General features: G+C 48.3%; 1 protein-coding gene across 2 annotated transcripts in view; it reads right to left on the reverse strand.

The window, feature by feature from the left end:
- LRRC75A (leucine rich repeat containing 75A) overlaps positions 1 to 16,935 on the reverse strand; it is a 69,768-nt gene that overhangs the window by 21,041 nt on the left and 31,792 nt on the right. For both annotated transcript variants that reach the window (XM_005493675.4, XM_074557316.1), the window contains exon 3: positions 8,623 to 8,735. In XM_005493675.4, the coding sequence (XP_005493732.2) occupies positions 8,623 to 8,735 (113 nt within the window). The remainder of the gene's footprint in view (positions 1 to 8,622; positions 8,736 to 16,935) is intronic.

The following is a 16,935-nucleotide window of genomic DNA, read 5'->3' on the forward strand; positions in this document are numbered from 1 at the left end:
CTGTGGGGCTGGTGGCCTCTGTTATGAACAAAAATGAACAATAATATTTTTTTGTGAGAAAAAGTTACAAAAATCACTTTTAATCACTTTTTTTTTTGGATCACTTTTAATAAAGGCATTAAAAAGGAGAAGAAGTCTCCTGGCCCTGTTTATTTCAGCCTCCAACCACATCCAAGGGGTCAGGAAGCTCCTCCAGAGCATCCTGAGGAACATCCAGGGATTTGTGCTGGAGGAGCTGCAGCAGCCAAAGGAGGAGAGATGGACACAGTGAGGCAGCCAAGAACCTCTCACCTGATGTTTGGCCAGGTTTTAATCAGAATTTGTACATTTATTGAGCCAAAAGAGCTTTTTTAAATCAGAATTTGCATGTCTGTCAAGCCAAAAAAGCTTTGTTTCACCTGGTTTTCAGCACCCAGGTGTTCACTGGCCAAGCAAACTCTGTTCCCAAGCTCCCTGGGATTTGGCAGCCCTGATTTGGGAATTCCAATCCTGGGGTGCATCTGCTTCCCATGAACACCAAGCACTGGGACTGAGCAGAACAGAGCCACCATTGTCCCCTCAGCTGCCCCCAGTGAGGAATAACAGGGCACAACCAGGCCCACTGCTGCTGCCTTCTATAGAAAAAGGGATTTTTTTGGGGTGGCTTTTTCATCTTCTGTTCCAATGAGAGGGTTTTGTGGCATCCCTCTCCTCTGTCACTGCAGCAGAGGTTGAAATTGAGTTTTTCAGTTTGAAATTTCTGGCACCCTGTGGGTTGCTGTTCCTGCTGGGCACAGTTTCTGGTGCAGTTATTTCATTTTCAATCCCTTCCCTGAGCCCAGGGGCAGCAGAAAGTGACTGCAGCCATTGCTGCAAAGCCAAACAAAGGGAAAAATCTGGGAAACAAGGAGAGCAGCCTGAGCTGCCCACAGCCAACTCCCTCTGTCCCCAAAGGTGCAAACAGAGCAGGGATGTGATCCTGGGCTCTGAGCAGCAAACACTGCCCAGCTCCCCCATCCCCAGGCACTGCCAATTCTGTTGGACAGGCAGGAAAACCACAAAAAGCCTTCCCTGGATTCTCCCTGTTTGGCTTCTCTGCTCCAACAATGCCAATATTTTGCTTTTTTTCTCTGCTCTCTGCACCCCCCAGTGATGAGGGTTTGTGACACTGTTACAGGAACGCTGCTGCAGAGATCAGCACAACAACAAATCTTCAAATCTTCCCCAGTGATTTGTCCATGTTATGTCCATATTATTATGTCAACAGATGCTTTCTTTTGCTTTTTTTTTTTTTTGCTATTTTTTGCTTTTTTTTCCCCCAAATCTCCAGCTCATGGTCTTTGGGATAACGAGCCCCACTGGAGGGGCCAGCTGCTGATGAAAGCAGGGAGGGGATGCAGGAGAGGCTCCAGATGGGCATTTGTGCCAGGCCAGGAGCTGCCCAGGGATAATCCTCCCTCCCAGGGCACCACAGGACTGACCTGCAGCTCCCCACGGTGGATTCATCCCCAAAACCCCCCCAGCTCTCCAGGCTGGTGCTAATCCTGGATAAGGAGAGAGGAAAACACCTGCAGGAACATATTGCACCCTGGGCTGGACAAAGGGGATCAGCCTGGGGGCTCCTCTGAGCTGGGATGTGTCAAAACACAGCCTGCAAAAACCTCAATGCGTCCAGAAGCTTTGGGCTTTTTCCTGGAGGTGCCAAAATCCCCTTTTGAGATGCAAAAGAACCTTCTGTGCTTCAGCTGCTCCACAGGGTTTGGCTTTTTCCCTCCACCCAGGAGCCCAGGGGAGTGTGAGGATGAAGAAGGGGGTGAGCCCAGTTTGTGTCACCCATGGGGACAGACAGAACCCCCTGGTGATGACACAGCCCCCCCATCCCCTTTGGCAGCGTTATTTTAAATTATTTCCATTCAAAGGGAGCAGCAGCAGCAGTGGGAGGCGGGAACTCACGGAGTTAAAGTGATGGATGAGCTCACTAAACACCTTCATTCACATAAATGTAAAAAGCGCCCATCAAAGCTTCATCACGGAGCTTGATGGTTTTAATTGGGAAATCCAGCCCGGGGTGACAGCCAGGCTGGGGATTAAACGGGCTCGGCTGCTGGGAGTGATGCCTTTCCAGGCCCCAATTGCCCCTCACCACCCAAAAAAAGGAGTCAGTGGCTGTTTTCAGACAAAATAAATCATCCCAGAGTGTCTGGACCACTTCCAAGCAGGGGGATGAATTATTTTCCCAGCTGATTCCCTCGTTTAATAACAATTTCTACCGGTCCGAGTGGAGGGGATGGATTTAAATAATCCCAGCCATGTGTCCATGGAAAATCTCATTTCCACTCTGCCCAGAAGGAGAGGAGTAATTATTACCAAAAAAAACCAAATTAAAACCCCACACTTTGCACCATCAAAGGCCTTTTCTAATTAAACACATTTAAGGAGGCACAAGCACCCAAGTGCAAGGAGGTGGGAGGGGAGGAAAATCACCATTATTCCCTCATTGAGCTGCAGGAGGAGAGGGGAAAGAGGAGGATGAGGGTGGCTTGAATTCGAGGTAGTGCCTTAAAAATCTGAAGTTTATAAGGCTGCAGCAAAAGTGTGAGGGAAAAGCCAGTGGGGAAGGGTGTCCTGCTGCTCTGAATCACCCCAGCCCAGCCTCAGGTTGTTTCTGCTTTATTTTCCAGCATTTCTGGCTGACAGGAGCAGCAAAAGCAATGTGAGATGTTGTCAGGGTCAGTATTCATCAGTGTGGGGGGAATGGGGTTTGCAGCTTGGGTCAATTGTTTTCAATTCGGGGGCAGCCCACACAAGGGGAGGGGAAGGGCTCATTTTACACACAGAGCCAGTGGGAAACCTGAAATCCCCTGGATGTGCCAGCCCGGTGCCACCAGCCCAGGTGGCATTTCAGTGCCATCAATTATTCACAGCTCAGCTCCAAACGCAGCTCCTGGCTGGGCAAGGTGTGCCAGCAGCTGCAGCCTCTCCATGGGCAGGGAGAATTTCTCCCCCAGCCAAACTCAGCTGGACAAAGAACTCAATTCCTCCCAAACCTGCTGGTCTGGTGGCCAAACAGTAGCAAGGAGTGATTTCAGCACCACCTGCTTGGTGTGGTTTGCTCAGTTTTTCCAGGAAGCAGGGGGCAGATGCTACAGCTCCCACTGCAACAGGCACAGGAAAATCAGAATTTTCCCAGAATATCATCAACAATAACTCCCTTTATGCTTTAAAATTATTTAAAGGATACCTACAGGCATTTAAAAGATGTGATCTTGGCCTAGTGGTGGACTTGATCTCAGAAGGTTTTTCCAGCCTTGATGGTGGCAGCTCCTTTAATTGCCACAAGCCACACACTGCAGAATTATTTCTCAACCACAGCCCTCACAGATCTTTACTCCCCCAGCTTTGCAGCATTCCACCTTTCACCCACACCAAGCATTTCATCTGTTCACAGCTTAGCCCTGCTTTCATCCTGCCAAAAAGTCTCTGACTCCTTCAACTCAACCAGAAGCATCACAGCATTTTCCTTCCACGCCTCTGGAGTGGGGTTCGATGGCCTGGCCTGGATTCTCTGGGCTTTTGGGGCCTTCAGCATCATCCAGCAGGGAGAACTGGGTGGGAAAGGAATTCCTTGGGTGGTTTTCACCTCTGTTTTGCTGCTGGGAGCAGCTCAGGACATCCCTGTGCACTGCCAGGTCCATCCCTCCCCAACCCAGGGATAAAGCACAAACCAGGGACACCCTGAATTTACTCCCCACTAGCCTGAAAAGAGAATTATTTAACACCAAAGCCTCTTAATGCTGAAAATTATTGACTTTAAAATGACACAGCTTTCTTTTATTTTTCTTTTTCTTGATTCCTCTCTCATTCAAGAAATCCACCTCCAGCTGGATGGAATCCTTCCCTTCTTCCCACTCAGCCTGTGCTGGCCTGCTCCTCCTCTCCTCTCCAACATCACACCCCATTCCCACCAGGACAAAACATTTCACCATGATCACAAAACCCTGGGGTTGCCAGAGGAGATATTGGCACATTAAACACCATTTTTGCAGAAGATTCATTGGAATTTCTACATCACAAGGAGCTCCAGGGAGCTGCATCCCAGTTTCAGAGGGTTGGGATTTTCCCTTTTTTTCTGGGAAGCAGCTGAGGCACATTTAACCCCAGGTTTAACCTGCCCACCCCACTCAAATCTACAAAAAAATCCCAAATCTCAATGCAAAGGACCAGCCCCAAATGCTGGGAAATGGATTTTCCACCAAGCCAAGGAGCAGCTTGGACATTCCCAGCCCACGGGAGCACAGACACAGCAGGGGCTGGGGGGCTGTGCCTGCAGCAGGGAGGTGCCAAAGGGAATAAACTCAAGGGCAGCAGCCCAGAGCAGAGGGTGAGGAGGGAACAGAACTGACAGGGCACATCAGGGCTTGTTCCCAGCCCAGCCATAAGAGAAAGAGAAAAGTCACATCTTGAGTAGCTATAAAAATCCAAAGTGGGCAGATGGAGGCAATGCCCCATGGCCATGGAGGGGAGAGAGAGGTGAGGAGGACAGGGGTGATGGAAAGGGCACTCCTGGGATGAAATTACATCCAACTTTTTCTCCCAACTCCTTATTGGTACCTCAAAAAGTTCCTTTTTTCCCCTCTTTGTGTGCCCTGAACCCCATCAAAGCTCCTCATTTGCTGTGTGGGGACCAGCTCCCTGCTGCTCTTCAGCACCTCAAATTCCCAAACATTTCTGCCAAAGCACAGGAAATATTCCCAATTTATTTCACTGGCTGAGCCCTGTGTGAACTCCACCAAACCAAAGGTGTCTCCCAGAGGTTTTCCACTCTCTCTCTCACAAAATCTCAGCTCATTTGTGTGTCACTCCAGGCCTTCCCTTCACATTTAGACATTTATCAGAGGGTGTGTCTGAGCCTGGGCTGAGCATCCCAACCTGAAAAGCCATCAGGAACCAGAACTTTGCTTTTCTCCATCCCCAGAGCCTCAGGCCATGCTGGACAGAGCAGAGGGGTTTGGGAATTTCCTGTTTTCCACTGCAAAAGGTGGAAAACGACACCACCACCCCAAACCACTGAGTTGAGAGCGTTTGGAGCATCCTGTGTCCCCTCAGCTCCCTGGGCCAGCCCTGGAATGTGCATGGAATGTGCAGGGAATGGCATCCCATGGGCACAGGGAGAAGGGATCACCCACACACATCCCAGAGGCTCCACTCCCACATTCCCTGCTCTCTGCAGCAGCTCCAGCACACACACACACAGAAATGGGATTTCAATGGCCAGGAGCCCCTGCTCCAGCCTCCTCCCACCACCTGCCTTTGTGCTGGGTGCTCTGAAGGGACCTTTTGTTGCAGGAGCTCCAGCTCCTCTCTCTCACCCACCAGCTGCCACAGCAGAGGAGGATTTCCACCACAAACATTCCCTTTCTGTTCTCCAAAGGGCTTCTCCCACCATCAAAACTCATTTTTGAATCATTTTTTTCCTTTGTAAAGCAATGCAAGCAGGCAGTGCCAACATGAAAGCCCAGCACCCAGCATTCCTGCAGGACAGAAATGTTTTGTGTCCCTGATGAAATCAGGAGTGGGATGATAAAAGATCATTCCTGCCATCAAAATAAAGCTGCTCAACCTCTGTAAATTCATCTCTAAATCCAAACACCTTCTGTTCCAACAGGTCTCTGCTCCTGGGTGCCAAATGCCTGGAGAACATCCAGCCCTCAGACAACCAGGGGTTAAATCTGCCACAGCCTCACAGAGCCCCCACGTTCCCAAAATCTGTCCCAAATTATTCATTCTCCTGCTGTTTCAAGGTGATTTCACATCAGAGGGTGAAAGGAGTTCAGGCTGAGTCACAGGTGTCACTAGAAAGGGCAAGTGGCAAAGAAAAGAATGGGCTGGAAAACCCAGCTCAGGAAAACCACCTGGAAAAGCCAGGAGAAGTGAGAAGAGAATCAGCTCCTGGCTCTTCCCAGGTGCCAGCACTGAGGGATTTGCACAAGTGAGGGCTGGAAGCTGTGAAACAAAAAATGGGGTAAGAAAGTGCAGAAAATGCCACATTGGCTCAGCCTGGTGTGGGCATTTGGGGGTTTCTCTGAGCAGCAGCAGGGTCAAAAAATCCACAAATTTAGGTCCAGATTGACCTCATTTAATGCCATTTAAAGTGAGCTGCTTCACCCTAAATTCTTCCCCTGCTTCGTACAGGGGCATTAGCAAGAACTGTGTGTAAAAATAAAAAACAATGGGTTTATCTGATGCAAATTTGGAGTTACAACGTGAATATTTGATATTCCTTCAGCTGCTGCCCACTGCCCCATCCTCTCTGCTGCATTCCTGCCTCATTCCTACCGGGATATCCCCAGGGATGGTTTCCCCTGGGAAACACCTCCTGCTCCCAGGAGCTTTGATTCCCGGTTTGCCTTTGTGATGCCGACAGGAGCAGGGAGATTCCAGGGCTGGAATCCTGTCCCCAGGCAGAGCCAGGCTCAGGGAAATGATTTTAGCAGGCTGCCCCCATCCTGCTGCTGCTGGCTTTCCCCCGATTTTCATCCCTGCATGTTGAATGTATTCCGAGGGAGGCGTGGAGACAGCGAGGGAGAGCCAGACAGATTTACAACGTGCCAAAAAAATAAATAAGGTCATTTGGCAGAGGTTTGGGTGCTGCTGTGCCAGGGCTGGGGATGTCTGCCTGGATTTAGGGAGCACACCCAGCCTGGGAGGAGCTGGGATTAGGAAGCAGAGTCTCTCTCCTTCTGCCTGGCCCAAAAAATCAGCTCCATCCTTTGTGCCCATCCTCCTCCTGCTGCTGCTGCTGCTCTGCTTCCCATTCCCACCTGCAGTGGATATGTGGGTGTGGAGGAAGGAAAGCGATTTTCCCTGCAACACACACATGAAAAAGGGTGGATCTGTGATATTGGGGAGTTCCTGCCACACCTGGCAGCAGGGCTGAGTCGGGGCAGTGCCAGCACCTGGGAATGGGAGCTCACAATTCCCTTGTGCACTTGGAAACCCCAGCCCAGAGCAGGATGCTCGCTATAAAATCCCTATTTTATGGCATTTAAACCTTAGCACAAGACTGACTTCACCTTCCAGCAAAGAGTTCAACTCACAGCCACCTCCTAAAAGAGCATCTAAACCAGAAATGCAGGAAAATCCCACCCTCCAAAGCCTGGCTGGGGCAGAACCAGCAGCCCAGGTTGGCACTGGGTCACTGCAGGGCTCTCTGGCAGCCAAAACCTCATCCCAAAACCTGATCCCAAAACCTGATCCCAAAACCTGATCCCTGCCCCTAAAGCCCCGGGAAACCTCAGCCATTCCCCAGCTGCTGCAAGGAAAAGCTGCAGATAAAGCCTTGCAAATCTCGGGCACGAGGCTGGGCTCCCACCGCGCTGATCCCGGGCTGGGGATTAAGGACGGGGATTGGTAATTAAAGACAGAGCGGCACAAAGCAGGGCTCGAGGTTTTGTCATTTCCAAGGATTTCGGGAGGTTTGGGGCTGTGAAGAGCTCGGATGCAGCAGCAGTGGGACCTGAACAATGGGGGGACAAGGAGCATTTCCTACTCTAATTAAGAGGAAACCCCGGAGGGTTAATGAGCTGCTGGGTCATTACAGCTCCGTGTGCCCCCAGGACACAGCCTGGCAGCTCCAACACTCCCCCAGTTTCTGCTGCTTCACTGGAAAATGCAGATTTTAGCCATCAATGCACCTTAAAACCCACCAGAAATGTGGGTAACACTGCTAGTGAAATACATTTCTCCACGTTTTGCTCTCTCAGGGCATCACTTTGTGAGGATGATAAGCCAGATCCCTGGGAAATGTGCTCCTAATCCTATTTGGCCACTCAATCCTTGATTTCCTTGTGTCTTTTTTTCCTCCTGTGACCACTCCTCCCCTCTCTTTACCTATCCCAGTTTTTTTCATTGGATTAATTCCTACTACAGCTCCACTACAACCAAAACTCTCCTGCACCTGGATACAAATCCTGACTCTCCCAGATTGCAGCTTTGTTTCTATTTCTCGCTTCCTTAAGCAAAAATAATAAATATACAATGCCCAACATAAGGAAAACAAGCAGCCCTTTCCATTCTCATCAGCCTCATCCACAGGTTTCTCAGCTCTGTGGATCCAGGATGACACCAGATGGGAATGCTTTGCTGAGGAGCTGGATGAGGAGGGGATTTGGGTTATTTTTTCCTGTTTTTAACAACAAAATTCCTTCTGTGCACTGCAAGCCACGGAGTGCATGGTGACACGTGCTTGTACATTAATTACCAGCTAATTAGGAGCTCTTGGAGCAGTTTGGGAGGCAAGGGATGTTTTGACGATGGATGGCTCAGGTTTTCCAGACCATTCCTCCTCCCCAGGCACTGAAGTGCTGTTCAACAGGGAAAGGAAGATGGAAATAGAGGGAAACACCTCTGGGAGAGCATGAAGGAACCATAAATGTGGGAAATGCTGGTGAGATTGGAGAGGGAGGAGAATTCTGGAGATTGGGACACCCCAGCTCCGAGCAGGGTGAATTTGCATCTCCTGTGGCTGCAGGGAGCAACAGGCAGCTCCCACATTTGCCAAAAACATTGTGGAAAACTCCCTTCTCCAGTGTCCCCAGCCCCTGAGGGGTGGCAAGGCCAGCCTGGGAGCCAGCAGGGACTCACCAGGACTGCGGCTTCCTCTTCATGATGCCCTGGCGTCTCCACTGCGAGTGGGGGCTCAGGTGGTAGGTGAGCTGCCTGCAGAGCTTCTCCATGGCTCCCAGGGAGTCCCCTTCCTGCAAAAACACGGAAAGGACACGGGGTGAGAGCTCTGCAGCACTGCCACCACACCCAGGGGCTGCCCCGAGCCCAGAGTGGCTCCAGCTGGAGCTGGGAAACCTTGAGGGACCACCCTTAAAACCATCTAGAAAGGGGGGAAAAACTTCTTTGAGTGCTAAGATTCTGCAGGAATTATTATTATTATTATTATTATTATTATTATTATTATTATTATTATTATTATTATCATCACCATCATCATCATCATCTTGTTATTATCCCACCATTACCATCCGACACCATGCAACAGCTTCCAGTGCAAAAATCTGGCAGAGATTGATTAAAATTGGTTAAATCACCCATTCATTACCACCCAAAATCACTTCCCAGCAGCTTTGTGAGCTGATGGAGTCTTGGGAAGAGAAAATCTCACAACATTTAATTGTTAAGAAAAATAAAACATGAAGAAACGTGGCGTCTTCTCGATTTTGGATCAAATTTTCATCCCAAGGGATGCTGGGCTTGGAAAACTTCAGCTCTGACAGTTTCTAAGGATTTGGGTCTAGAAATTTTGGGTCCTAAAAATAAAATAAAATAAAACCCAGTCCTTATTTTTATAAAATAAACTCCAGGATTTTCATACAGATGATCTGCATTCCAGAAATTCCAACCACCCATCCTGCAGTGCCTCTCTTGCTCTCTGAAAGGTCACAGGCAGAGATGAGCCTGACTGAAAGATCAATAATGATAAAAAAAGATCCAAAATGCGACAATTTGTGCTGTCTGCCTGGTTTTATCGAAATGTTAGATCATTAGGGAAGACACAGGAATTAAAGATGAAACCCTACAATAAACAGGCAGCCTGGGCTGCTCAGCCATGGGCATGGCTCAGGATTTTCTGGGAAAAACCTGAGGAAGGTTCTGCATCTCCTCTGCCTGGACAGCCAATTATTGCTGCCTTCACATCCTCCCTGACAGCTCAGATTTTGCCCCCTAATTTATGAAATTTATGCAATTTATTCACCCCCTCACCTCTGCATCAGTGGAGCGGGACCAGCCTTATGAAGACATCATAAATATTGAATTACCTGGGAGCAATTGGGATTTTGACAAATCACTTGGGGGTGTACAGGGAAACAATTACAGCAGGTTTTCTCAGGGTAAAAAAACCAAAAAACACAACAACCACTACAGGTTTTCTCAGGGTAAAAAAACCAAAAAACACAACAACCACAAAGCCAGGACATCACTGCAGGTGGCTGAGGCAGAAATATCAACCAGGATTTGTGGGGTTTGACTCCACTGTAAGAATGAAGACTTAATATAAATTGGGAGGGTTTGTTCCCAGATATATCATGGTGATTCCCATGAATCACAAGCTGAATTTCCAGCTGATTTTCCCCTGATAATTCCAGGGTGTTTTCCCTGATAATTCCAGGGTGGTGCTTGCCCAGCTCCACCTGCACTGAGGGCAGCAGTGCCAGGGGATTTCAGGCAGAAATTGCCCAGGAAATCTGGGTTTATAGGACACATTTAAACCCCTGCTTTTCAACCCCTCATTCACCACCAAGCTGAACCCAAAATCTGAGTTTTTATCCCACAAATTTCATCCCTCAGGCGCTCCCACAGCTCCTCTCCCACTACACGCCCTGTGGCAAAAACCAACCCCGGGCCTGGATGAACCCAGGGAGGCTCAACCTGTGGAATGAACACTGAGAAAATAAAGAAAAGCAACATTTTACCTCATGTTTCCCACAGGAAAGCCTGGAAAAGCAGGCAATTCTTTAATTAGAGCCTCAAAACATTTTGGGAAGGCAACACTGCCAGCAACACCTTCCCGGCTGTAGAAGCACCCACCCCAACATGAGAAGAAAACACCACAGATTTTGACACCTCTCTCTATATATATTTAATTTTTTACCTGCCAGGTGCCAGCTGCTTTCATTTAATCTGTTTTTTTTTTTTTAATTATTATTTTGATTTTTAAGCATTGCAGCCCCTGAAACAGCAGATCCACCCTGAGGGAGGAGTGGGGGTTTCCAGCTCCGAGGCCTTCCTGAATAACCCATGTTGAAAAGGAAACAAAGTGTTAAAATCCTGAGGGGGAAGGATATTGCCGGCATTTTGTGCTGCAAATTTCCTCAAAAATAACCCTACAAGAGACAATTCAAGCTGTCTCCAGCATTATCCCAGCTGAAGCGTTGGGGAAGTGAAATGTTTCACAAGAGGAACGTGGAGAAGCTGAGAAAGTAAAATAAAAAAAACACAAATTTTTGCTAGTTCAGGTGTGTCATGGCCATCTTGCGTCTCCAATGTGGTTTTTTGAGGTCTTTAATGAGGTTTTTTTTCCCCTCAAGACCTCCAGATGGCCAAGGGAAGCTCAGGCCTGAACTTCCCATCAAACCAATTCCTGAATAATTCAGCCCAAAGCAAACCCAGCCCATCCATACTGGTGCAGGAGCAGGACAAGGAATATTTTAATCCTTTCTCTACATCCAGCATCCCCACCCTTTCAGCCCTTTTTCTTCACAAGCTCACATCCCAAGCCCTGTAGATCCTGAGATATTTCTATTTTGGGGGCTTTAATAAATGATTTAGAGCACATGATTCCTGCACACTTTATCAACTTTGTGATAAGAAAATAAATATAATAATAAATAAAATTCCCATTTCAGAGCCCTCCTAAGGCACAGGATGGGCTCCTTCCTTCTGCACATCTCATTCCCACAAACTGTGCTTCAGGAAACTCAATTTTTTAGGTTTTTTACCCAAATCTCTGCAGCCCCAAAACTTGTGTGCAGGAGAAAGGACTTTCTGGGGCTGTGCCAAGGGCTCCAAACAAAACAAAAACAAAAGCTTTTCCCTGTTCCTGATCCAAATCTATCAGGAAATAATTGGAGCTGACACACACACCCTGGTGGGACTGAGCCCAAGAGCTTGTTTGGAAAGGGAATCAGTGTAAAAATCAGCTTTAAAAGCAGCTTTAAAAGCAGCCCAGCTCGTGCTGGCAAGGTTTGAACCTCTTGGGGAATGGGGAGACCCCTGGGATGAGGGGAGTGATGAATTCCTGTGGGATGCTCCCTCTGCCTTGGGATAACATCTCTGCACCCTCAGGAATGATGGAAAAAAAGTCACAAAACCCTCTGGGCAGATCCTGCTGCTTCCAGGGGTGAAGCAATTCCCACAACATCAAAATCGAGGCCAAAATCTCTTTCTGCCACATCTCCATCAGTCTTCATCACATCACTCATGGAAGGTCAATACAAAGCTGATTTTTGTGGTCAGAGGGCAGGGAAACCTCAACCTGCACAGCCTGAATCCCACAGGGCTGGGTTTTGGGAAACCCCGAGTGCCCTTTCCATGGAAAGGACAACAACCAAGCACAAAAATTGCATTTTCTCACCACCAGAGCCCAATCCCAGCAGCAAACTCTCCTGAAACAACACACAGGAAAAGCCTCACACAAGATGTGACCCCTCTAACATCACACAGGGGGTGGGAATGTGCATTTTTTATCTGGTTTTCAAACTGTGGGAGGAAAACTGCAGGGTAGGGCTGGGGAGATGGGACAGACCACACACGCACAGAGTCCAGCTTTCCCAGCTGATGCTGCTGACAGGAAAAAAAGGGAAAAAAGCTGGGATGTGCCCTTTTCCTGAGCACTGAGCTCCTACAGATCCATCAGCCACACATCTGGAGTTGGGATTTGTGTCCTGACCCCGTGGCTGAGGCATCACCCAGCACCTTTCACCACTCCTGAGCACCTTCCTGGCTTTTCTGCAGGGCAGGGGGATTTCACCAGGGAAAAACAACCCTGAAATGAGCAGGGCTGTGGTTTATTGTGGATAAATAACCCTGGAGTCACTGCCTGCCCTCCTGCATCACCTCATGGGCAAGATTTGGCTCCCCAAAGTGGATTTCAGGGCTGCTCCTAAAGGAGAGAGAGCTCAAAGGAGGTGATAAAGATGTTAGAGCAAATTAATTTGTTTTCATTAAAAAACGAATGCCTGCTCCTCCTGCAGGAGCAGAATCCCTGGGGATGGGCAGAGCCCTGGGGCCAAGCTCCGTGGAAAAGAGGCCAATGTTAATGATTAAAGAGCCCTGGTGAAGGATTCCTGCTGCAGCACAGCAGGGGAGTGACCCAAATTAGAACAATTAGCCATTGTCTGGGGGCTGTGAGGAAGCAACAGGATTTTATTATATTTTTCCCCAGCGTTATTACACAGTTCTCACATTTCTGTCACTCACAATCAATCTTAAATAAAAACGTGCTGTCCTGCATATCTTAAAAATGAGAACTCCCCGGCTTTCCCAATCCATTAAAAATCGGGGTTTTTCTCCCTTCTCCTTTTGTGGATTCTTTAAAAGAATTTTCACATTTGCCACATCCCTTTCTGGATGCTGCAGGATTTGCAGCTGTGAGGCACAAACCACACTTATCCTGGGACCTCCATTCCCTGCCCAGGAAATATTTGGTGTGGGCATCCCTCAGCCAAGATTTTTGCTTTTCATGCAGTTCAGCAGACAATGAACCTTAAAACATGACCTATTTCACACCTTAAAACTAAAGAGAATGAGAGATTTCCTTCCAAATCCTCTTCTTTTTGTCTTGGATGATCAGCTAGGACAATAGGATAATAGTCTGGATTATTAAGCAAAAACGCCTTTTTTTTCAAGTGGTTGAAAGACCAAAAAAAAAAATGTTGACAATGATAAATGGAATTATTATCCAGTTAAACAAAGGCATAAAACAGTGAGACATGCCCTGGGAAGCCCCAGGGGAGAAAATCCTCAATGGCTTTAATGTGTATCCAATCAGTTATCCCAAATTAGCAGGAGGCAAAGAGAGCAAATCCCCAGGGACTGGAGTTGGGCTTTGGAAAGGACGAGAGCAGAACACAGAGGAAACGTGGAAACGGCCCCACGTGTGAGGGATTCACATCCTGTGAGATGCCCACAGTGGGAATGCAGACCCCAAACACTGCAGGGACCCCCAGATCTCAGGGAATCAGGGAGGGAAATCTGTGTCCAGCACCCCCAGGGCACAGAGGCTGAACCCCAGCACAGAGCTCTGCCCACCCCAAACCTGCAGCTGCAGCCCCAAAACGGCTTCTCCTGCTCCCCCTGGCCTTAATGGGATCCGAATTTACGACTCTTCCCTTTTGATGTTGTCACGAGGGGCTGAAGTCATCTCATGATTTTCTGCTTTGCCTTTTTCCCTTCCCTTTCTTCTTCTTTTTGTCCCTTCCCCCTCTGCCTCCAGAGCGTGGGGCTGAGCTCAGCCTATTGTTGCTTGCAGACATCTGTGCTGCAGCCAGTCCCACATTTCCCTCTGCCAGTCCCACATTTCCCTCTGCCAGTCCCACATTTCATTTCCCTCTGCCAGTCCCACATTTCCTGCAGCCAGTCCCACATTTCACTCTGCCAGTCCCACATTTCCTGCAGCCAGTCCCACATTTCATTTCCCTCTGCCAGTCCCACATTTCCCTGCAGCCAGTCCCACATTTCCTGCAGCCAGTCCCCCATTTCCCTCTGCCAGTCCCACATTTCCCTGCAGCCAGTCCCACATTTCCTGCAGCCAGTCCCCCATTTCCCTCTGCCAGTCCCACATTTCCCTGCAGCCAGTCCCCCATTTCCCTCTGCCAGTCCCCCATTTCCCTCTGCCAGTCCCACATTTCCTGCAGCCAGTCCCACATTTCCCTGCAGCCAGTCCCACATTTCCTGCAGCCAATCCCACATTTCCCTGCAGCCAGTCCCACATTTCCCTCTGCCAGTCCCACATTTATTTCCCTCTACCAGTCCCACATTTCATTTCCCTCTGCCAGTCCCACATTTCCCTCTGCCAGTCCCCCATTTCCTGCAGCCAGTCCCACATTTCCCTCTGCAAGTCCTAATGGGGTTTTCTCCAGCAAATCCTGTGAGATCAGGAGGTGGGAAATTATTTAAATCCACCATTCCCCAAAAACATCCCAAAAACCAGGAGGGGAACGCAGGGATTGGTGACTGTTCCTGCCTACAGCCCCATCCAGGTGTGCAAGGGGGAATCCACCCCAAATCCTAAATCCCAAATTCCAATTCCCTCCTTTTTCATGGCTGAGTTCCTTGGGCAAAGCATGAAAAATCCACCCTGGAAAAGCTCTCCAGGGAGGTGACCTTAAAATATCACCTTAAATATCACCACGAGTCTTTTGCAATTCCCCTTTCCTCAATTCAGGCTCCTCTGGGAACAGGATTTGGTGTGTGGAGGATGAGGGTGATGCCCAAAGGGAGCAGATGTTGGCTTAGTGGAGTGATAGATCCCAAAAATAAATTCGAAATAAAGTGACAACGTGGCTTTAGGGCTGATCAATCTGACCACCCTGTAGCTCAGAGCAGAAAAGCTTTTGAAAATAACTCATGTCTGGTTTAATTCAAATTAGAGGAGGAACTTAAGCAATTAAATAAAGGCTGTTTTAATAAGAATGAGGAGTTTTTTTGGTCATATTTTGAAATGATCACTGTGGAGCCACAGGAATTGCACACAGTCAGAGCCCAGCATCAAATCAGACCCTACACCACCTATTTCAGGGGAGTTTCATCTCAAACTACACCAAATATTAGGAGATCCTTGTAGTTTGTGGGAAATTCTACTGAGACAATGTTAAAAGATGCACAGAAACAGAAATAAAAGACATAAAAGCTGCACAGAAACAATGCAAACCCAGCAAACAGCTCCAGATGCTGTTTGGATAGGGAATGCTGTTCACAGCAAAAACCTCACTCCCTTCCTTCTGGTTTGCTTGGATAAAGGTTTCACCACCAAAAATCCCCTCTTAAAGAACGTAAAAGAAGTAAAATCTGACCAAAATTTTCTTCTTGGGAAGGTAAAAAAGGAAAGAAGAAGGTAAAAGAGGAAAAAGAGGTAAAAATCTGAAGTAGCATAAATAAAAGCCAAAGAAAAAGGTTTTGCTTTTTCTTTTTAAGGAGGAGAAGAACCAATCTTCAATCAAGCAAAAATTAGACTTTCATAAAACCTTATTAGAAGGTTTTATCACTAAATTTCCCATCTAGCAGCAACTTTTTTTGCACAGGAAGGTGAATTATGGAGATGCTGATCAGAAAACTCACCCCATCACCTGGACACCCCCAAATCCATCTACAAAACCATGCAGGGAAATACCAAACCCAGGTCTGCAGGTAAGGACTGCACTGAAAAAAGCAGGAATAATTAAAGGTTGTGGCTGTAATTAACTGCATGGCAGGCTGAGAATACAGACCCTGAGCAGCACTTCTGGCCCTTCAGGTCCTTTTTGGAGCAGCCTGGCACCCTGGCAGCTGAAGGTGTCCTGGAGCAGATGGCAGGGGCTCCGTGCCAGGGCAAAATTAACATTTTGTGGAGTCCTGCTTGACAGCAGCATAAAACTCAATGAGGGGGAAAGGCAGCAACTGGTGCAAAATGGGGCTGGGCTGCACTTGTGGGCAGGAGGGGCCTGCAGGGACAGCCAGGCTGTGTCACCTGAGGGGACCTGCCTGGCCCATCTCCAAAGGTCACATTAACCCTTGGATTTCATCACATTAACCCAACTCTGAGCATGGCAACTGGTTTAACTTCATGATTGAAGAAAACCACAAAATCCTCTGCTTCCAGGCAATTCCAGTGGGATTGTCACAGCTGCCCCTCACGTCCTGGCTGCAGGGATGGGGAGGTCACTTCCCCCAACACCAACCACATTCATTCTGCAGCTCTCAGGGGAGGATTTGCTCCTTTGCAACTCTTAAAATTCCAGTTCTGCCACCACAAACCCCTGGGCACCCCAGCAGCACTGAGTGCTCACTAAGGACAACCACAGAGCACCAAGGACCCAGCAATTAATCCCTGAATTAGCCCAAATTAGGAGCTGCTGAAGCTGCAGAAAGGCAGAAGTGGCAGAAAACTGACAGGCAAAATCTGCAGAAACAAAGGGATGGAGTGGAACCCAATTCTGCACATTTCCCCCCAATCTGCTTTGCTGAAAGGCCAAAGTGCAGAGCCTCAGCCTGGGTGTTGACACACCAAAATGAAAATCAGTGTACAACAGGGTTTATCAAGAGAGGCAGGAGCAGAGATGAAGGGGATTGCAGCAGCTCAGGAAGTTGTTCCACAGGATCCTGCAGGAATATTGCACTTGGACTTCAGAGAAGCAATTAGAGAAGGCAATAAAATCCGAGGTGATAGATGGCCCTGAGGGGGACATGGAA

Source organism: Zonotrichia albicollis, chromosome 22, assembly GCF_047830755.1.
Source record: "Zonotrichia albicollis isolate bZonAlb1 chromosome 22, bZonAlb1.hap1, whole genome shotgun sequence".
NCBI classification, from domain to species: domain Eukaryota; kingdom Metazoa; phylum Chordata; class Aves; order Passeriformes; family Passerellidae; genus Zonotrichia; species Zonotrichia albicollis.